This window comes from Balaenoptera borealis (genome assembly GCF_965194805.1).
Source record: "Balaenoptera borealis genome assembly, chromosome: 13".
NCBI lineage: Eukaryota > Metazoa > Chordata > Mammalia > Artiodactyla > Balaenopteridae > Balaenoptera > Balaenoptera borealis.
Window position 1 is genome coordinate 96,359,520 of NC_138870.1, and position 23,136 is coordinate 96,382,655.

Consider the following 23,136-nt stretch of genomic DNA (forward strand, 5'->3'; position numbering starts at 1 on the left):
TTAACGCTACGTACGCCGGAGACGATACGTAAACAGCGTCTCGGAATAGCCCGCGGGCTTCGCGGAGTACTACGGGTATTCTTGGAAGCATTTTACGTCAGTTGCGGAGGCGGGCGCACTTTGCGGTCGGTAGCAGAAAAACAAAGTACGGATCGGGCGTAGAGTTCTCGCACCACCTGAACCAGAACTAGGGGTAGGGAGGGGAGGGGGAGAGCGACGTAACATTCTTTGCGTCGTTAGCCGGCCCACTATTGCGAAGATGCGCAGTGTGCGTAACGCATTCTGTTTAGAGAATAGAGGGTTTTGCCGGGTTCCGACACGGGACGGAACCCGGGCCTGCTTGTGTAAGTTGCTTTGCAGAGACAATAACTGTCCTCCATATTGAAGGCGTCAAGTTTCAGGGTCTCCAGGTGCCAGACGCCCAGGAGTGTCTTCAGGGTCTCTGGCTGGCTGTCCAAGATGGTCTTGCCAGCCATCTGGCCCCGCCGCCCTGGGCCTTGTGAGTCTGCCGCGCGCCCCGGCGCCATTTCCTATCAGTTGCCTCTCGCTGCTCTGTCGCCGGCGGCCATGATGGATGTCCCTTGTCGGTTCTTAGGGGAGTTGGTCAGGCGCCGACGTCCCAGCTGAGTTAGATCACTCTTTGCTATGCTTGGTTCACACTGGAGTGCATTTTCTGAACATAATATTTACACTGTCCCCGACTGAGCACAGTTAGCTAACAAAGAACGGAAATGTGGGTGGAGACCCTCTTAAGGTAGACGCTGAAGCCCCTTGGCCGCCATTAAATGGCGCTGCCTCAGGAGGCCTGTGGCAGGTCCCTAGTGCCCTCCCGAGACGAAAAGGTTTAAAAGCGGTGGTCTTGAGACCCTGAAAAGGTGAAGGCATAAGTACATGTTTTTAACCAGGCTAGGCTGCCTTCCTCTCTCAATTCCTTCTAAGATGACTTCCTTCTCTCTACCTGCTTCCTTCTCTCTCTAGCTGCACTTTAAAGTCTCATAAGCTTGGCCAGGCAGCGTCACAGAATTGTCAGCTGCTAGGGCCCTTGCAGAGCAGCTCGCTGATCGTCTCTTATTTTTACAGATGGGTGAAGGGGGAGGAGATTTGAGGTTCCTCATTGTAGGGGCTGAGTGATGTCTCCATCTCTATTCTGAGTGCTTCCCAAGTTATTAGAAAAGTAGCATAATGAAAGGAGTTTCGTGACGGGTCGTGCAGATGTCTTAGACCATAGACAAGATGGACAATCATGGATTCATTGGACAAGTGTTGAAGACCTAATGGTCCAAGCACTGTGCTGGGCACTGCGGCACAGCAGTGAACAAATGAAACCCTGCGCCTGTGGATTTTACACTCTAGTGGGGAGATAGACAATAAATGTCAGGCAGTTGCTAACTTAAATAAAAATTAGAAGCATAGAAAAGGGATAGTGTATGTGTGCCTGTTGGGGAAGGTAGTATACTTGTGACATAGTATTTTACATAGGATGTCCTAGGAAGACCTTCCTGATCAAGTGACATTTGAGCAGAGACCTAAAGTGAGGGAGCTAGGCTTGCTAACACAGAGGAAAGAGTAAGTACAAAGGCCCTGAGGCAGAATGTAACTGGAGTAGCAAGGAGAAAAGACAGGAGAGGGCAAGATTATGGAGTCTGAAGGAGTTGTAGGCCACTTTAAGGACTTTATCTTTTCCTTCCAGTAAAATGGAAATCTCTGAAAGGTTCTAAGCAGAGTGACATAATAAAAGGACCCCTATCACTGCAGTCTAGAGAATAAATTTAGAGTGAGCTAGGACAGAAGCAGGCAGATTAATTAAGAAGCCAGTGCAGTAATCCAGGCAAGAAATGATAGTGCTTGGTGAGGTTAATAGCAGTGGGTAAAGGAGAAATGGTCTGATTGAAAATCTAGCCCACGATTTCTTGATGAGTGGGATATGAAAGAAACAAGAGTCAAGGATGAATTTTGTAGGAATTGGCCAACAATTAAATTCCTACTATGTTTTAGGCTGTATAAGCCCTGAAGGAGTTGTTGTGACTGGTTCACAACTCTGTGATTGCATAGTCATTAAACTTACCCAAATGTGAAATATAATGCCTCTGCTTTCTATCTTGGTATGACCCACGTTGGTTCTTTGATAGTTTGGCTTATTGTACAGTTGACCCTTGAAGAACGGGGGTTTGAAATGCCCAGGTCCACTTATACCACGATGTCTTTCACTAAATAAGTACTATAAGATCTGAGGTTGGTTGAATACATGGATGTGGAATGTCAGATTTAAGGGCAACTGTAAAATTATAGGCCTCTTTTCAACTGCGTGGAGGTAGGACACCCCTAACCCCTGTGTTGTTCAAGAGTCAATTGTGGGCTTCCCTGGTGGCGCAGTGGTTGAGAATCTGCCTGCCAATGCAGGGGACACGGGTTCGAGCCCTGGTCTGGGAAGATCCCACATGTCGCGGAGCAACTGGGCCCGTGAGCCACAACTACTGAGCCTGAGCGTCTGGAGCCTCTGCTCTGCAACAAGAGAGGCCGCGATAGTGAGAGGCCCGCGCACCGCGATGAAGAGTGGCCCCCACTCGCCGCAACTGGAGAAAGCCCTCACACAGAAACGAAGACCCAACACAGCCAAAAATAAACATAATAAATAAATAATAAATAAAAATTAAAAAAAAAAAAAAGAGTCAATTGTACTTTAGATACAAGGGGTTGAGAATATTGAGGTCATTAAGTCAACAAGGTCACCTAAAGCAGTTGCCTTCAAACTATGACATAAAAGGGACACAATGGAACAGAGTTTTCAGGAAGTCTGTTTCCACATTGAAATTTCATATATATTCCTTTCGAAAATTGATATGACTGAGAAATATGTCCATAATTGCACCCTCCCACATTACAAACAACAAGAATATTTCTCTTCTACTCAAAATCTTACTATGGACTTTGCCATGGATGTAAAAATCTCAGAGGCGACAAATAGAAGGACAATTAGAAATGCTAATATTGATGTGAAAAAAGTAAATGATTCTAACGACTTGGTAACATATCCTTTTGCAAATCATGAGAATTCTGGTTCTTAGTTTTCAACAAAATGGAAGGAGGACCACGTGGAATTTTCAGCTGATAGATCCTTAAAAATAACTTCTTAAGATAGATTACTGGATTTTTGCCATATAACTTGGAAGAAGATCAAAGAATTGAGGGACATTACCATAACAAAACTCTTTCCATTCCCACCTACTAAATTATGTGATCAAAGTTTCTCAGCACTTAATGGCTATAGAAAGGGAGAAAAAAATTGCCAAAAGTAATATTTTTCTATGGATACAGGATTTGCTTTTTCTTAGTCTCTATTTTTTTAAAAAATTATTTAATTTATTTTTTGGCTGCGTTGGGTCTTCGTTGCTACACACGGGCTCTTCTCTGGTTGCGGCGAGTGGGGGCTACTCCTTGTTGTGATGCACAGGTTTCTCATTGCGGTGACTTCTCTTGCTGTGGAGCACGGGCTCTAGGTGCGTGGGCTTCAGTAGTTGTGGCACACAGGCTCAGTAGTTGTGGCTTGCGGGCTTTAGAGCGCAGGCTCAGTAGTTGTGGTGCACGGGCTTAGTTGCTCCGCAGCATGTGGGATCTTCCTGGACCAGGGCTCGAACCCGCGTCCCCTGCATTGGCAGGCGGATTCTTAGCCACTGCGCCACCATGGAAGCCCCCCCTTAGTCTCTTTCTATCTTATTAAAATATGCATTTCCATTAAAAATTTTACTTTCTGTTTAATAGTTATTAAGAGTTGTAATATATTTAAATTGCTTTGCTTAATTTTGTTCTAATAATTGCAATAACTTAATCCAGAAGAAATTTTAATACACAGAGAAATAAAATTAAGTGATGAATAAGACATTTGATGTAAAAATATAAGTTAAAATTCTGGAAAGAAAATAAGAGTTCAAAGAGGAAAAGGAACCATATAAAATGTTCAACTCTTGAAGAGCTTATTCATGGTTTTTTGGGGTTTTTTTTTTGCCACATGGCATGCGGGATCCCAGGTCCTCAACCAGGGATCGAACCCATGCCCCCAAAGTGGGAGAGTGGAGTCTTAACCACTGGACCACCAGGGAAGTCCCTTATTCATGTTTTTTTAAAGGATGATGTTGGTATCAAATGGTATTTAAATTCCATTGGGATGCATTTCAAAGAGTGATGTGACAGTTTCATTTTTTTAAAAAAAATAAATTTATTTATTTTTGGCTGCGTTGGGTCTTCGTTGCTGCATGCGGGCTTTCTCTAGTTGCGTCGAACGGAGGCTACTCTTCCTTGCGGTGCGCGGGCTTCTCATCGCGGTGCATTCTCTTGTTGCGGAGCACGGACTCTAAGCGTGCGGGCTTCAGTAGTTGTGGCACATGGACTCTAGAGCACAGGCTTAGTAGTTGTGGCACACGGGTTTAGTTGCTCCGTGGCATGTGGGATCTTCCTGGATCAGGGCTCGAACCCCTGTCCCCTGCATTGGCAGGCAGATTCTTAACCACTGCACCACCAGGGAAGTCCTGACAGTGCCGTTTCTTGAGAAGGAGGCAGAGAGATACAGGGGAGGGAGGGGGTGTGTGGTCCTCATCAGGAGGAAGGGGTCAGCCACTACCTAGTATGAATTAAGGAATTGGCCCAGCTCATTAACTAAAACTCACCCACAGCCTTAGGGCCCAGGAGACAGCACTGGAGGAGCAGGGCTAATACTTGCTCCGGTTGTATTTTAGGACCCAGAGGGTGTGCAATGAACGTCCTGCCCTCTCTCCCTCCCTACTGGGTGACCAGGGAAAAGGTTTATTGTGTGCCCAGAGCTCCCCAGGGGCTGTGCATCATCTGTAGGTCTCTGGGCCTCTCTGAACTTATTTCCTTGGTTTGGAAAGGGCTTTGGAAAGCCATGGAGACAAACCCTAGGGCATGGGGCCTCTGGTAGAAGCTATCCAGGTTAGCTGGAGACTCCGGGGACTCAGCCTGGAAGAGGGTTCAGTGCCTGCCCCCACTGTATAGGACATGGTGTCAGCTTCTCTGGGGAGACTGACACCTGGTTCACATCCCACCAAGACCACCCTGAAGTGAGGGTGTTCCTCAGTGGAAATCTTGTGCCTCGATATGGAAGAATGTACACTGGGCAGCCCCAAAAGTCAGTTCTCATAGGCTGGAGGGGAGGGAGTAGGTATATGCTAAAATAGAGACCAAACTCCTTAGTAGCTGAGCAAGAGTTAGCTGTGTTCATGTTTTTTAATAGGTTCCTCTGTGTTCCCCAGGCAGATATAGAGGTGTTGATCTGATATGGAGCTGAGTCGAGAGTCAGAGAGGAAAGTTGGCAACATCCTGCTAAGAAATAAAATGGAAAGGAGGAGAGGTGACCCCAAAGTATGTAATTATGTTACAGTCAATTGTATTCTAGAAATACGTAGACTTAATAATGTGAAGAAAAACAAACTGGCACCAAAAATTAGAACATAAGGACAAAGACAGTGAAAACATCAATAGGTTAGTTAAACACCAACTAGCATCTCTAAGATATTATATAATGAGAAGGGAAGCTCTGGTATTTACATAATTTTGATCACAAAGGCAAACTATTGTTTGCACACACTTGTAGGAAAACCAACTAGCATTAGGGTTATCTCTGATGAAGGACTGTGCCAACAAGGACACCAAGCCATAACACACACACAACACACACACACACACACACACACACACACACACCCCTACCTGATCTGGAGTTGGTTCTATAGGTACTGGATGGAAATCAGGTGGAGTCAAAAGAAGGGACTTTTGCTTTTGTATACATATGTGATTCTAGACATGTATGTTTGAGAATTTATGGGGTTGATGCAGACCTGTTGTTTCCCCTCAAAATGGCTCCTGCTCAGAGTAAATAAGTCAGTGTAAGCAGATTCCCATGGCTTTACCTCCTCTACCCATTGGAATCGCTGCAAAGACCAGTTCTCAGATTGGGAAGTGAGGGAACTGACTCCCTGGGTAGTACTTGTGAATTGAATTGGGACTGTCGTGTTCAGCACAGGCCTTTTGCTCTCTGCCAAGAAGGGGTGAAACTACTTGGGAAAGGGAGTAGAGGGGAGGTTGGCAATGCAGCCATTCAAGAGCTACCCAAGGTAGAGGTTGCCTGTCAAGACAATGTGAATGTCCAAGGTGCCGGACAGGCCTTTGTACCTGCTCCATACCAGGTCAGGTTAACCCCAGAAAAGGCGGCTCCCTCAGTGGGTACTTTCACAGCTTCCTGCACTTTTGCTTTGCAGCACTTAACCATGTTTGTAGTTATTTGGGTGATTTTCCCCGTAACTCCACGTTTCAGGGACTGTCTTGATTAATCATTACTATATCTGTTGTACTTGGCACCTAACTGGTGTCTCAATATTGGTTGAATGAAAGGCAATATGTTTTATTACTTAGGGATATATATATATATATACGTATATATATATATACGGTATACAGTATACGGTATATATATAGATACCGTATATATATATATATATACGGTAAGAATAAAGAAATGCATAAAAGTATTTGACAACAAATTCAGAAAAGTGAATAATTCTGTGGGGGAGGAAAGAGAGTCAATCCTATAGGATATTTAGGGGTCTTTAATTGTATTGATAATGTTTTATTTTATGAATATTAATTGTATTATTTTGTATGCCTTTTTATCTTAAATACTTCATAATACATTTAAAATACACATATGAATGAATGAGGATGAATGTAATGAGCCGCCAGAACCCATGAATAATTCAAGTTTTATATCCAAGCAGCCTTATTCTGATTCCGTGTTCATCAAGCACCTTTAGCTTCACATGAACTTGCTCACTGAGGCAATGGGTTGGTTGTTCAGGTCAATCTTCACATCTGGTCTGCTTGACATTATATTCTATTCTTTGGTGTCACTGGCATCCTGGTATACTCTCCCTGGCAGATTGTGTGCTTAGTCAGACTGAGACATCTCTCTAGAAATTAACCAGTATTGGGGCACTAACATATTGAAGATGAAGATTGAAGACCTGACCCTGAGGCATGGAACATTCACCACCATATGAAATCTCCTGGGAAAAAAATCCAACTAGCTTTTCCAGGCTGAAACCCCTCTCTGTGCCTGCCTTCAAACTTACATAGTCTTTAAAATGTTATTTAAATATTTAAATCATGTGTTTCTATTTAACTTTACAAGAGTTTGTGTCTCATGTCCCTTACCATATTGTAAGCTCTTGGAAGACAAACTCTCCCCACCCCAAAGGGCGCAACACAGTACCTTGGAGAAAACTGTTATACTGATGACCTCCAAGAAAACACATCTGGTATTCAAGCCCCGGTGTAGTCCCCTCCCACAAAGACTCCGGGTTTCTTGTGTGACTTGCTTTGGCCAATGAGACACTAACAAGCATAATGCAAGTAGAGGCTTGATAAGCACTTGCCCTATTGGAACCCAGCTGCCATGTAAAGAAGCTCAGGCTAGACTACTGAATGATGACAGAGAGAAGTCTCACCCTTTCAACCATCCCCACCAAGACCCTAGGTATATGGGCGAGGCCATCTTAGACCCTCCAGCCAACCAATGAACTGAATGCAGCTGTATGAGTGAGCCATTTCCTTGCTTCTAAAAGAATGCCTTGTCCTTCTTCTAGATGTGATCAAGTTAGGATGTGAAGGTAGAACTGCTATAGTCATCTTTTGACCATAAGGGGAGCTTTTAGAGACCCAAACCAGCACGACGATGATGGGAAAGTGGAGAGAAAAGAAAGAACCCGGGCCCTTGATAATATTATAGAGTTGCTGAATTAACTAACTAAGGAGTTGGTTGACTTATGGACTTTTTTAATTTAAAAAAAAATTTATTTATTTACTTTGGCTGCATTGGGTCTTAGTTGCGGTGTGTGGAATCTTTCGCTGTGGTGCGCGGGCTCTCTGTTACGGCACGCGGGCTTCTCTCTAGTTGTAGCGTGCCGGCTCTAGAGTGCACAGGCTTAGTTGCCCTGGGGCATATGGGATCTTAGTTCCCCTACCAGGGATCGAACTCACGTCCCCTGCATTGGAGGGTTGATTCTTAACCACTGGACCACCAGGGAAGTCCCTGGACTTTTTATTATATGAGATGGCATATTTCCTCATTGTTTAGGTTGCTTTGAGTTGGGTTTTCTGTTACTTGCAGCTGAGGGCATTCTAACTGATATACTCCTCAACCAACTTTGCTGGTACAAGTACAAAACTCCTGAAATGCTCTGCATAGTATATACAGTAAGTCCCCTACATACGAATGAGTTCAGTTCCGAGAGAGTGTTCGTAGGTCCAACTTGTTTATAAGTCCAACAAAGTTAGCCTAGGTACCCAACTAACACAATCGACTATATAGTACTGCACTGTAATAGGTTTATAATACTTTTCACACAAATAATACATTAAAAACAAACACAAAAAATAAAGAAAAGTTTTAATCTTACAGTACAGTACTTTGAAAAGTACAGTAGTACAGTACAACAGCTGGCATACAGGGACTGGCGTCAAGTGAACAGGCAAGAAGAGTTACTGACTGGAGGAGGGAGAGGAGGTGAAAGATGGTAGAGCTGAAGGATCGTCAGCAATAGGAGATGGAGGGCAAGCTGCCATTTCACTCACGCCTGACATTGATGGCACAAGTTCTGGTTCTTTACTGGATTCAGTTCTATCTACCCTCTTGAAAAAATGATCCAGTGATGTCTGGGTAGTAGCTCTTTCTTTTCTCGTCATAGATGACACGGTAGCACTGGATTGTATTCTGAACAGCTGCTGCAACCTTCATGTACCATTCTACATTCAGGTCCTGTGCCTCAAAAACTAACAGTACCTCCTCAAATAAAGAAAATCCCCTTGCCATTTCCTGCATCGTGACTCTCTTTGGTTCTGCAGCTACTTCTTCCTCTCGTCTCTCTTCATCCTTTCTCTGGGCCTCCAATTCCTGGCACTTCTTAGCAGTACCAGCTACCTCACCGCTGCTTTTACACTTGCTTCCAGACATCCTGGGCTTGAAATAAAGATACTGTACTATTGTACTCTATACAAAGTACACAAAAGCACAACCACTTGTAGAGGATGCACGTATGTGACAACGTACACCAGACACGTGAACTAACTTACGTGATTAGATATACGAATGCACGTTCGCATCTTTGAAGGTTCACAACTTCAAGGTTTGTATGTAGGGGACTTACTGTGATAGACATTCAAGAAATTTGTCATTGCTGAGAAAGTAAAAGAAGATTTTGTGGTAGAAACTGCTAGTTGCTTACCCAACAGCCAATCTCCCTTTCCTCATTAATTACAGAACTACGAATTTCAGCTGGGCATATCACTGCCTAGAACAAAAGACAGTATTTCCCTACTTTTTTATATATAGATATGGCCATATGACTGAGTTCAGGCCAATGAGTTGTAAGCAGAAGTGTTGTGTGTGTGTGTGTGTGTGTGTGTGTGTGTGTGTGTGTGTTGGGGGGGGGCGCTTCATAGGAGCTGACTCAGCTGGAAAGAACCTTTTTCTGCCCTTCTGCCTTTCACCTTCATTCGCCCAACTTGATTTCTCTGACCATAGTTCCAGTAACATTTTAGGCCATGAGCTGACCTTGAGAATGGAAGCCAAGAGCAGGATGGAAGCAGAAAGACAAAAGCCTGGAGTCCTGATGACAAAGTAGAGCCACTGTAATAGCTCTGGACTGCCTGGCTTCAGATTTCTTGTCTATGAGATAGAAACAAACCTCGATTTTTTTTTTTTAAATTAATTTATTTATTTATTTATGGCTGTGTTCGGTCTTCGTTTCTGTGAGAGGGCTTTCTCCAGTTGCGGCAAGCGGGGGCCACTCTTCATCGCGATGCGCGGGCCTCTCACTATCGCGGCCTCTCTTGTTGCGGACCACAGGCTCCAGACGCGCAGGCTCAGCAATTGTGGCTCACGGGCCCAGTTGCTCCGCGGCATGTGGGATCCTCCCAGACCAGGGCTCGAACCTGCGTCCCCTGCATTGGCAGGCAGACTCTCAACCACTGCGCCACCAGGGAAGCCCAAACCTCGATTTTAAGACACTATTACTTTGGGTTCAGCCAAGAAAAATTCTGACTAATAGTCTCTTCCACAACTTTCCTTTTAAAATATTGAAGACTGGTAGGGACTTCCCTGGTGGTGCAGTGCTTAAGAATCCTCCTGCCAATGCAGAGGACATGGGTTCGAGCCCTAGTCTGGGAAGATCCCACATGCAGAGGAGCAACTAAGCCCGTGCGCCACAACTACTACTGAGCCTGAGCTCTAGAGCCCGCGAGCCACAACTACTGAGCCCACGTGCCACAACTACTGAGCCCACGTGCCACAACTACTAAAGCCCACGCCCCTATAGCCCGTGCTCTGCAACAAGAGAAGACACCACAGTGAGAAGGCTGCACACCGCAACGAAGAGTAGCCCCCGCTCGCCACAACTAGAGAAAGTACGCGTGCAGCAGTGGAGACCCAGTGTGGCCAAAAATAAATAAATAAACAAACAAACATAAAAAAATAAATAAAATATTGAAGACTGGTATAGAAAAGTATACGAATAATAAGGAATCATCCACCTGACTGTTAAGTAAGCCCTTCCTGGCTTCCTTTTTTCTGGTCCCCTGAAGCAGCATTTGGGTGTCACCTTGGGTGGAGTTCTAGATTGCAAGTAATAGAATCCAACTCTGGCTACTGAAGCAAAGAGAAATTTATCAGAAGGACATTAGGAGTCATTGAAGGCAGGAGGCTGGAGAACCACTATAGGAATGGACAGGAGTCTAAGCAACTCTGCGGTTTAGGAGTCAGAAACCTGCCGTCTAACAGCAGGAACAGCTTGTTCAGGTCAATAACACTGCTGCTGGCCCTACTGCCCTTGCTGTCATTGCATGTATCAGTGGCCTCTAACCCATGCTCTCATCCTTGTGACTGTCGCTCAGTATCCAGTGTCTCAGGGTAGACTACATGAACTGGGGAGAGGTGACTCTTTACAAGAAAACCAGGGTGTTATTATGATGGATAAATGGAAATTGTGCAACCAAAAAAAATGATAAACATCCAACAACCCTGAGTCAGGTGAAGGAGACTTGACTGGCTGCAACTTGGTGTCTAAGGTCCCAATCCCTCTCCTCTCCATGAAAGATATCCCTTCTCTGAGTCAAGTCTATTGTATTCCCTATTTTTGGCTTGACCACCCTATTCTGATCTCCTGGCTTTCTGTCCTTGTTTGTTCTCTGTTCTTTTCTTTTCTTAAAAAAATATTTATTTATTTATTTATTTATTTGGTTGCACTGGGTCTTAGTTGGGTCTTAGTTGTGGTAGGCAGGCTCCTTAGTTGTGGCAGGTGGGCTCCTTAGTTACAGCTCCAGGGCTCCTTAGTTGTGGCATTCAAACTTGTGGCATGCATGTGGGATCTAGTTCCCTGAGCAGGGATTGAACCCAGGCCCCCTGCATTGGGAGTGTGGAGTCTTATCCACTGTGCCACCAGGGAAGTCCCTGTTCTTTGTTCTTTGCGGAATGATTGAACAGGAAAGTTAGAAAGGATGGAAGAGATCATCTGTTTCAATCTCTTCATTTTCTAAATGGATACTAGGTTTCCCCAGATCTTGACTTCCATGTTTCTGATTGTAGCAGGTACTGAGTTCAAGTGGTATCTTGTGCATCCTGGTGTCTGACCCTTAACTGTACCTGATTCTTACTGTTATTTAATTGTGTCCCCCTTAAAATTTACATGTTGAAGTTCTAACCCCCAATTAATCAGAATGTGACCTTACTTAGAAATAGGGTCATTGTAGATGTAATTAGTTAGGCTGAAGTCTTACTGGAGTAGGGTGGGCCTATAATCCAATATGACTTGTATCCTTATAAAAAGGGGAAATTTGGACACAAAGACATGCACACAGGGAGAAAACCATGTGAACATGAAGGCAGAGATCAGGGCGATTCTTCTACAAGCCAAGGAATGCTGAAGATTACCAGGAAACCACCAGAAGCTAGGGGAGGGGCATGGAACAGATTCTTCCTCATAGCCCTCAGAAGGAACCAACCTTGATCTTGGACTTCTGGCCTCCAGAACTGTGAGACAATAATTTCTGTTGTTTAAGCCATCTAGTTTGTGGTGCTTTATTATGGCAGCCCTAGCAAACTAATACAAGCTAACCTTCCCAGGTAAAATACCTAATCTTTATTCTACACTTCTTCATTCGTGTCCACGATACAAACATAATCTCCTCTCATAGGTTAAAGAACTTTGTCAAGTCACCTGTGACTCTGCCTTCTCTTCCTCTTTTTATATTCAATCTCACACCAAATCTTAACTACCTTTTTGAACTGTCCATTTCATTGCTATCACCCAAGTCCCATTCTTTTTTTTTTTTTAAGTTTATTTATTTATTTATTTTATTTTTGGCTGCATTGGGTGTTTTTGCTGCGCGCGGGCTTTCTCTAGTTGCGGCAAGCGGGGGCTGCTCTTCGTTACGGAGTGCAGGCTTCTCATTGCGGTGGCTTCTCTTGTTGCAGAGCATGGACTCTAGGCACGCGGGCTTTAGTAGTTGTGGCTTGCAGGCTCTAGAGCGCAGGCTCAGTAGTTGTGGCGCGCGGGCTTAGTTGCTCCGCAGCATGTGGGATCTTCCCGGACCAGGGCTCGAACCCGTGTCCCCTGCATTGGCAGGTGGATTCTTAACCACTGCGCCACCAGGGAAGTCCCCCCAGTCACATTCTTTATCACTTCACAACTGACTTAATCATAACCGTTCCTAAATTATCTCCCTGATGCCAGTATTATTTCCTTTATCCATTTTCTGCATCTCTATCAAATTAATCCTCCAACTTCCCATGCCAACAACCTCCAATCAGAGCATACCTGAGGCCTTTCCTATTTTTCTCTATAAAGCTTTCCCATTCCTCTGCCTGCCTTTGAGTCTCTGCCAAAAGCAAATGAAGGTCACTGACTCTTGCTGTAGCAAACTCTGAGTAATTAGCCTCTGTTCTCATTTGGTGGTTTTTGCTTATTTCCACAGAATGAATAATCTGTGGAAGAAAAAGGCATGCTTTTTCTAGTGTGTTTTCTAACTTGCTGGGATATAAGCCTAGAGATACAAGCAGCATCTTGGCTATTTACTATGTGGCAAGAGCGTGTCAAAGAACAATAGCAGCATGGAAATGAGCCGAGCAGGAGATGGAGACAGAGAGAAAAGTCCTAATGATTCTCTTTGAGATCTTGGCTCCAGCTGTGGCTAAAGTTAGCTTTACTTCTGGACTTTTCAAACTCTCTTGAGCCAGTGAATTCATGTCTTGCATTTGCTAGTTTGAGTTTCTGTGGCTTGCGACTAAAAGAGTCCTGACCAATAACATCTCTTTTTTGAGTCTCTCTCTCCCGCTTGGAATAAGCCAAAGCTATTTGTACAGTCAGATGGAGAGGGAGGACTGGAAAGACCTGATGCTTTGATCATTGGTGGCAAATTGAACCCTGACCTAGAAAATTTCAGTGGGCACTGCACAATCTGCTATGCTGTCCCAAAGTTGAGCCCCAAGTTTACAGCTTTTTAGTTCACATTCACATGCTCAGCTACTGTTCTCCAAAGCAGGACATATCAGAGTGGCTGGATCCAGAGAGGTTTCCAGCCTTAGCCACGAGCCATATTGAAACCAGCCTTCCCCACAGAACTGTAGGCCCTTGTGTTGAGCCCTGGTTTCCAACTCTACACCAATGGGTAAATTCTCCTTGTCAGGGGGGTACTCAGCTTAACCTAGAAAATTTTTCTGAAATTCAAATCTTGGGAGTTTTATTTCCTTTCCTATCAAACAGCTCTGGGCTCCTATACAAATTAGTCCATTCCTTCTCCAGGACTTGGCATACCGGGGAATCTCTAGTAGATGCTTTTTTTATCAAGTAGCAAAACCTTCCCTTCCCCAGGAAAAAGTGTGCATTTATATTTGCATACTAAGAAAAGGCATTTAACTGACTTTGCAGAATACAGAAAATCTGTTCCACAGTGACTTTTAACATCTGCTTATTCAGAGGAGCAGCTTCTGAGCTTTAAAAATAATAAAATTAAAAAGCTCTTATTTCCCAGAACTCCACACTGTGAACAATTTCTGCTTGCCAGTTTGGTCTCTTTGTTTCCAAATCCCAGCTTCTATACCTTGCACATGCTGTCCTACAGCTTAACCTTTCCTCTCCGATTTTTGGAATCACAGAATCCAAATTAATTATAATCATTTGTCCTCTCATCCTTTCATAAATATTAGTCTTGTCTCTTAACTAGTATACACATTCTTTGAGGGCAGGAACCATACTTCTTTTGTACATTCTTTAGCACTTAGCATTCAATATACAATTGGTGAGTTAATGACTTAACGGATAATCAAATACCTTTTGTAACAAATGGTACTTTCAATACTTGAATTCTTATACAAGTGGATGCAACATAAGAGATGAAATCTTTCTGAGATCTATAAAGATTGTCACTGTAAATATTATTAGTGTTTTAATTAATAAATATTTTTATCATACATACATTTTGAAAACTAGATTTTATTTTCATTTAATTAGAGAAACCAATATTTTTTATACATTTATAAAATTAGTATCCAGAAATTTTACATTTAAATTAAGTTTAATATTTTAAAGAAGATTCTGAATTCTCTACCCAAAACTTAAAATATAAAAGTCATGCTATCTTGACCACCCAAAATTATAAAGTTCCTAATTACCTTCCTTTTTATCTTCCCAATAAAATATGTATGTATCAGAAGTACATTTTTAAAAAGTAATTTCAACTTGTCAAAAAGTCAAATGATTTAAAATTTAGCTTAATTTAATGTTTCTTTTCTGTTGCTATAAATGTGAATATATAGTTTGATATCATAAATTAAAAAGCTCTTTTGTGTGTCCTGTAAACATTCTTCCCTTAAATGTCTCCCTCCTTTGGAAGTGTATTCACTTCTGTGTTTGGGGGGCAGCTGTAAGAGGAGGAGACATTTCTGAGCTCTTAGACTTGCCATCTGCTTAGTGGCTCACTTTGGGAAGCTAAAGTGAGGTACCCCTTCCCCAACTATTTTTCAAAAGGTTTATTCATTCATATACATATTTATATTCCTGAACCGACATACAATGTGTAGTTATTATAAATCAGAGACCTTTAAGATAAATATGATTTAATTCTCTTTTGCTGACTTTCCTTTAATAACACATGAAAAAAACCAGACTCTTACTTCAAGATCTGAAATTTGAGACTGCTTTTCCATTTCTTCAGCTCCTAATAAGCACTAAGAAGCAATTTGCATCAATTCGCCACCTACTCCTTGGCATCCCCAATTCCTCCAGCAGTTATTGCGAAGGTGGCTTCATTTTCAGGCATCTCGGGGCTAACAGAATACAAAGGAACACAAGTTTATAAAAAGCTCTATTTCTATAAATACTATATTCATGTCACAGCATCATATTCCTATTAGTCTGAGTCTCCAGAGACATGTGAGCTGGTACAGCTAAATGTGGACTACAGAATTTTCCTACAAGTATTATCAACCATCACAAACATTTATCGAACAACTTCTATATGTAAGGTTCTAAACGTCAAGAAAAACTACCCCACACTTGGAAATAGGCAAAAAAGGATAACTGTGTGCTCTTACAGTGCACTGTCAGGTATTGGGTAGCAGACCCTTAGGGGCTTATCTGATTCTAAATGGGTATGTACCTCATACAACTCAATAACAAAAAACAACCCAGTCGAAAAATGGGCAGAAGACCTAAATAGACATTTCTCCAAAGAAGACATACAGACGGCCAATAGGCACGTGAAAAGATACTCATCATTGCTAATTATTAGAGAACTGCAAATCAAAACTACAATGAGGTATTACGTCACACCGGTCAGAATGGCCATCATTAAAAAGTCTACAAATAGGACTTCCCTACTGGCGCAGTGGTTAAGAATCTGCCTGCCAATGCAGGGGACACAGGTTCGAGCCCTGGTCCGGAAAGATCCCACATGCTGCGGAGCAACTAAGCCTGTGCGCCACAACTACTGAGCCTGCACTCTAGAGCCCGTGAGCCACAACTACTGAAGCTTGCGTGCCTAGACCCTGCGCTCCGCAACAAGAGAAGCCACCGCAATGAGAAGCCTGCTCACTGCAATGAAGAGTAGCCCCCGCTCGCCACAACTAGAGAAAGCTGCATGCAGCAACGAAGACCCGACGCAGCCATAAATAAATAAATAAAAATTTAAAAAAACAGTCTACAAATAACAAATGCTGGAGGGGGTGTGGAGAAAAGGGAACCCTCCTACACTGTTGGTGGGAATGTAAATTGGTGCAGCCACTATGGAAAACAGTATGGAGCTTCCTCAAAAAACTAAAAATAGAGTTGCCATATGATCCTGCAATCCCACTCCTGGGCGTACATCCAGACAAAACTATAATTCGAAAAGAGGCATGCACCCCTATGTTCATAGCAGCACTATTTACAATAGCCAAGACATGGAAACAACCTAAATGTCCATTGACAGATGAATGAATAAGGAAGATGTAGTGTATATATATATGTATATGTGTGTATACACACACACACACACATATACACAATGGAATATTACTCAGCCTTAAAAAAGAATAGAATAATGCCATTTGCAGCAACATGGATGAACATAGAGATTATCATACTAAGCGAAGTAAATCAGAAAGAGAAAGACAAATGCCATATATCACTTATATGTGGAATCTAAAATATGACACAAATGAACAGAAACAGACTCACAGATACAGAGAACAGACTTGTGGTTGCCAAGGGGGGGATGGGGGAGGGAAGGATTGGGAGTTTGGGATTAGCAGATGCAAACTATTATATATAGGATGGATAAACAACAAGGTCCTACTGTATAGCACAGGGAACTATATTCAATATCCTGTTTCCATAATGGAAACAAATATGAAAAAGAATATATATATGTATAGCTGAATCACTTTGCTGTACAGCAGAAGTTAACACAACATTGTAAATCAACTATACCTCAATAAAAATTTTTAAATGGGTGTGCACATTTCCATTGACTAGACTAATGTAGGCAAAAACCATGAAAGACTTTGAAATGAACTAAAAGATAACTGAGTACCTTCAGCGAAAAAATAGGTTTCCTAACACATCCTTCCAGGTTATCCAAATCTATGAGGACTCCGTGGCTTTCATTGTCTTTGAGCTGTTTTACAACTCCATGAGCTGTAGAAAACTATGAGTAATACAAATTATCCTAGTTCATAGAAATGTAAATTGTGTGAGGAGGAATGCAATTGACTATTGTCTTATGGATATTGACCCATTTTTTATCAATTTATAATTCATTTCAGCATTACTTGTTTGACTACATATGTGTGGTAATTTGATTTTTCCTTTGATCTGGTTATAAAATCTTATTGGTTCCTGCATGAGTTAATGAGTTAAATAAAATCTTTGACATTTTATACTTGTACGAGTCATGATTTCATGCTCTTTTAAATTTTACCTTTTAACTTATTCTACAGCTCTATAGGAGTAGAGATTAATTTGTAGAAAACTGATAATGCAGATTATTCTTATGATGCCAGTCTATAGCAATGGAAATGAATTTCATTGTGTACAGAAACAATTGATTTCTCTCCAGTAGAAAACACAACTTCAAATGTTACAATTTATTGCCTGGTAGGATATTAACCAGTTTTGCATCTATTATCAAATTTATTTCAGCATTGCTTTGACCGACTACATAAATCTCTGTTCCTCAAATTATCCTTTGAATCAGTGGTTTCCTCATTAATTAAGGAGTTGAATAAAATCTTTGACACGTCCATTTTATGCTTATTTGCAGAAAGTGATATTTTAAACTCTTTGAAAATCATACTTTAGCATGTACTAGACCCCACAGAATTTACAAAAATGAGACAAAGTCTTTACTCTCAAGAAGCCTAAAAGGTGAGCTATGACATAACAAATATGCAAAGTAAGCTAAGTTCCATAAAGTCAGTATATGTTATAGAACTCTAAGGAAAGCAGAAGTTATGCAGGCTAGGTTGATCAGGAAAGATTTCATAGATAATAGAGGACTTCACAGAAGCCTTTGAGGCAGAAATTGGGGTATTCCATTTCTAGCATGAACAAAAGAGTAGGAATAGAGAAGCTTGTCTTGTGTATAAGAAAGAGAGGAAGAATAAGAAGTTAGGTTTAGATATGTTGAGCTTGAGATACCTGTGGGGCACTGATGTTGAGGAGGTCTGCAAGTAGTTGGAAATGAATATCTAACACTTGAATAAAATGTTAGACTAAAAATAGGAATTTGAAAATCACTGACCGTGAGAGAAAGAGCCTACTGCTACTTTGTGCTGTTATTATATTCAGGTTATGGTGACTGTACGGTAATATTAATAGCTTCCATTTATTAAGTATTTACTAACTATTATGTGTCAGGCTCCCTTATATTATTTCATTTAAACTTTACAATTACTCTGTTGGGTATGTATTATTATCCACATTTTATAGATGAGAAGACTGAGGTTCAGGGAAGTAATTTGATCAAGGTCACAGTGCTGGGAATTGAAGATGCCAGGATTAGAGACTAAGGTATTTGATTCCAAAGCTCATGATCTTAATCAGTAGGCTATATTGTCATGCAAAATTGGTTTTTTGTTTTTTGATTTTGTTTGTTTGGTTGTTTTGTTTTGTTTGGAGGGTGCAGATTAGCTAGTCTACTTTGAGCACACCATGGGTAAGGTTACTTCCCTTAAGAAAGAGCAGAGGAATCTCCCTGGAGGATAGAACATGAGCTATAGATAAAGTAGGTCTTGCTAGACTGAAGTTGGAGTTAAAGAATAAGAAGGCCTGAGTGGAATTAGAAAATAACTTTTTGACTTTGATGGAAAATAGTCAGCCACTTAAAAATGGCAGGAAGACAAGGAGTTGAGAAAGAGGGAAGCCAAGCGAAGTATCTGCAAAGTTGAACCAGGGTTTTTTGCTTGTTTGTTTTGGTTTTGAAACAGAATAAAAAACAATTACTTTAGAAACTTGACCATTTGTATGTCTTTTTATTTTTTGTAATTGTTTAAAATTTGATTTTCCTTTGAATTCAGTAGAGTTTTAATGTTCACTGATCTCAGATATGCTAAGTAGAATAAAATAAATGGGGGTTTTATTCACTCAAAGTTTTAAAGAGAGATAATATACACTTGAGGGCCAGTTATAGTTACTTACGGAAGCAGTAACTATAGGCTATTCAAGGAAAAAGGCTAGGTTCTCTTTTGTAGTCACTCCTGTACTCCTGGGAATTATGAGAACCCTTTTCTGCTCAGTTCTTGGGGAATACTGTTTTAACAAGAAATGTCTTTCTTTTACATCTGTATAAGGTAGTAGTTGAAGCCATGGGAGTAGCTATAGCAGACTAGCTATTACTACCCTGAATAGATAATCCTTAATAAACTAAGAAATAGTGTAGTGGTTAAAAGTGTAGACCCTAGATTCAGACAGCATAGATTCTAATCCTGGTTCCATTACTTATTGGTTTTGTGATGTGGGGCAAGTTCATTCACTTACTCATTAAGAAAATATTTACTGGGACTTCCCTGGTGGCGCAGTGGTTAAGACTCCGCCTGCCAATGCAGGGGACAGTGTTTGAACTCTGGTCCGGGAAGATCCCACATGCCGAGAAGCAACTAAGCCCGTGCGCCCCAACTACTGAGCCTGTGCTCTAGAGCCCGCACGCCACAACTACGGAAGCCCGTGCGCTCTAGGACCTGCGTGCCACAACTACTGAGCCCACGTGCTGCAACTACTGAAGCCCGTGTGTCTAGAACCCATGCTCTGCAACAAGAGAAGCCACCACAATGAAGCCGTTGCAATGCACATCGCGACGAAGAGTAGCCCCCGCTTGCTGCAACTAGAGAAAGCCCGCGTACAGCAACGAAGACCCAACGCAGCCAAAATTTGAAAAAAAAGAAAAAAGAAAAAAAAATTTACTGAGCACTTCCTATATCCCTGTTGTAGGCACTTGAGATCTGTATGTGAAAAAAATAGACAAAGATCTCTGGCCTTGTGGAACTTATATTTGGGGGAAGGACAGACAGACAATAAATAATGGACATAATAAATAAATAAATATGTGATATGTTAGAAAATAAGTGTTATAGGGAAAGAAAAAAATAGAGCTGGATAAGGGAGATTGGAAGCATGGAAACTGGGACAAGGCTAGCTGCAATTTTAAATAGGGAGATCAAGATAGGCATTTTGTTGAGAAGGTAACATTTGATCAAAGACTTGAAGGAGGTGAGGGAGATAGCCAGAAAGAGGGCTATGTGGGGGAAGCTTATTCCAGGCAGGGAGAGCAATAATCACAGAAGCGAGGCCCTAAGGGAGGAGTGTGCCTGGCATGTTTCTAGAATATCAAGGTGCCCACTGAGGTTGAAGCACGGTGAGCAAGGGGGAAAGCAGGAGGAATAAGAATAGGGCCATTCATGTAGTGCTCTGTAAACCAGTGTAGAGACATGGGCTTTTATTCTGAGTTAAGATGGGGAGCCATCGGAGTGTTTTAAACAGAGGATAGATATGCTCTGACTTGGTGTTACAAAGGATCATTCTGGCTTCTGTGTTTAAAATAGACTGTAGAGGGGCAGTGGTTACCTAACTACTTGGGGGGCCTTGGTTTCCTCATGTGTAAATGGGGATAATAATCTCTATCTCTTAAGGTAGTCCTTAAAAACAATGAAAAAGTAAATAAATAAAGCACTTGGCAGAAGCCTAGCACATAGTAGCCACTCAGTAAGTGTTAGCTATCATTTTTAGCATCATGATCTTCTCTACCAAAAAGTTTTTTCTAAAGTCAAGGAGAATTCTTTGTGAGAAATCTTTAGGGACCAGAAAGAAGGCAGTACAAGATGCACAGCAAATTAAGTTTTCACATTTTAAGTTCTGATCTAGTTTTGCTATTTTTATTCAGATTTATGGAAAGTTGACATGACTAACTTCTATGATAATTTTAATTATCCTTTGTTGAGTCTGCAGAACCCTAGTGTTCTCTTAGGACTGTAAAAACTGCAGGGGTTATTTGTTCCTAAAAGTTTGGAGGACTTGATGAAATATACAAATGATTGAATATGTAGATGGAATTCATTCATTTATTAATTCAACAAATAGTTATTGAGCTCTTACTATGTGTCAAGGACCATGCTAGGTGCTGGGGACATTAGTGAACCAGACTCAGTCCCTGTAGTGAGGGAGAAGTACATGTAATCAGCTGATTACAATTCACAGTGAAAAATGTTTGGGAAAGTTCTAAGCACAGCAATCTGTCCAAGATACAGACCAAGAAATTTTAGTAAAAATATGGAACAATCCTACTATCTACTTAATTCAACAAAGAACATTTGTAACAAATTTCTAGAGATTGCTGAAGCTCCACAAAGCATAGCACTTGCATATGTGTATCACAGTCTTCTACAGGGACTGATGATGAAAAGCAAAATGGTCTGAATAAAAACCAGATAGAGGGGGGAACGGATTATTTAATATTTTTCAATGACAATACATAGTAAGTACTGTGATTCATAAGCCAAAACCAGATTAAGAGCTCATCTGATTCCTTTTTGGCTGATTTTTCCCTCCCTAGGGTAAAGAGTTATTACAAATCTTTACCTTGTTGCCAGGATTGCTAATCAGTCAGTCACAAATACATCTATTATGTCCGAGGCACTAAGAATACAGTGGTAAGCAAGAGAATAGTATCTCTGTCCTCAGGGTATATTTACTGTCTAGTGGGGATGACATATGTTACATAAATCATTACCAATGGAATGTAAGCTCATGAGGGCAGGGCCTTGTCTTTTGGTTTTGTTCACTGCTCTATCCCCAGAGTCTAGAACAGCTGATATGTAATAGGTTTCTCTGTAAAAACTTATTAAGCTTATAACTCTTTTTTTGTACTATTTGATTTTTTTTTTTAAAGTATTTGTTTATTTATTTATTTATGGCTGTGTTGGGTCTTCGTTTCTGTGCGAGGGCTCTCTCTAGTTGTGGCAAGTGGGGACCACTCTTCATCGCGGTGCGCGGGCCTCTCACCATCGCGGCCTCTCTTGTTGCGGAGCACAGGCTCCAGACGCGCAGGCTCAGCAATTGTGGCTCACAGGCCCAGCCGCTCCGCGGCACGTGGGATCCTCCCAGACCAGGGCTCGAACCCGTGTCCCCTGCATTGGCAGGCAGACTCTCAACCACTGCGCCACCAGGGAAGCCCCGTACTGTTTGATTTTATTTATTTATTTTTTACCATGTACATCAATTATGTTGTCAAAGTTTATTCATATATTTGCACATGTATATATATGTATAATATATATAATACTTGCATGTACATACATATATATAAAATGAGTGTATGTGTATATATATGTACATCTACACATATGCATACACATACACACACACACACACACACACACACACACACACACGTATGACTCCTTTTGAATTTGGACAGAAAACCCCAATGGTTTCAGTTTCCACAGGAGAAGCTGAAGGTGACATGACCTTCCAGAACATTCCAGCACCATCTTTGCAGGGGGAGACAGGAGAGGGGTAAGAAGTACTATGCAAGCCTTACAGGAAAAGCCACGTTATTGCTTTTTTTAACAATAAAACCACCAGCCTCCTTCCAAGCTGCATACTTGCAAATCTTGAAAAGTTCGAGAAAAATCTTTAGCCCCAGCCCCATGCCAGGCTCTAGTTTTGCAGTTTATCTCTAAGTGGCTGAAACATTAGTTTTCTCACTCTAAAGACTGTTTCCTTACTCTCTCGGTTTATCAGCTTCAAGGGCCCAAGGAACTTTCTCGGGTCAGAGAGGGGCCTAGGTCTGCAAGAGCTGGAGCTAGAGGCCTGGAGCCCAGCAACCCTACCAACTGGCCCAGCGGCACCCTATGTGTTGAAATCCAGCTCCAACAGCGGTCCCACCAGCCCCAGGTCTCTGAGACATGTGCCCAGAGAGCGACCAGGGGCCACCCCTTCCAGCTCAACCTTTCTAGACCCAGTCAAAGTCATGACTCCTGAGGAACAGCTGCAGGGAAGGCGGGGGTACCCTCCCCTGCCATCCCCTCAGAGATAAACACAACAG

General features: G+C 41.9%; 1 protein-coding gene across 3 annotated transcripts in view; it reads right to left on the reverse strand.

The window, feature by feature from the left end:
• Window positions 1-10,469: 10,469 nt before the first annotated feature.
• The window catches only part of DMC1 (DNA meiotic recombinase 1), a 45,186-nt gene continuing 32,519 nt past the window's right edge, over window positions 10,470-23,136 (reverse strand). For all 3 annotated transcript variants that reach the window (XR_014233787.1, XM_082352795.1, XM_082352796.1), the window contains one exon: window positions 10,470-15,385. Coding sequence is in view for 2 of the 3 variants with exons in the window: in XM_082352795.1 (XP_082208921.1) it covers window positions 15,316-15,385 (70 nt within the window). In the remaining variant the exon portion in view is untranslated. The remainder of the gene's footprint in view (window positions 15,386-23,136) is intronic.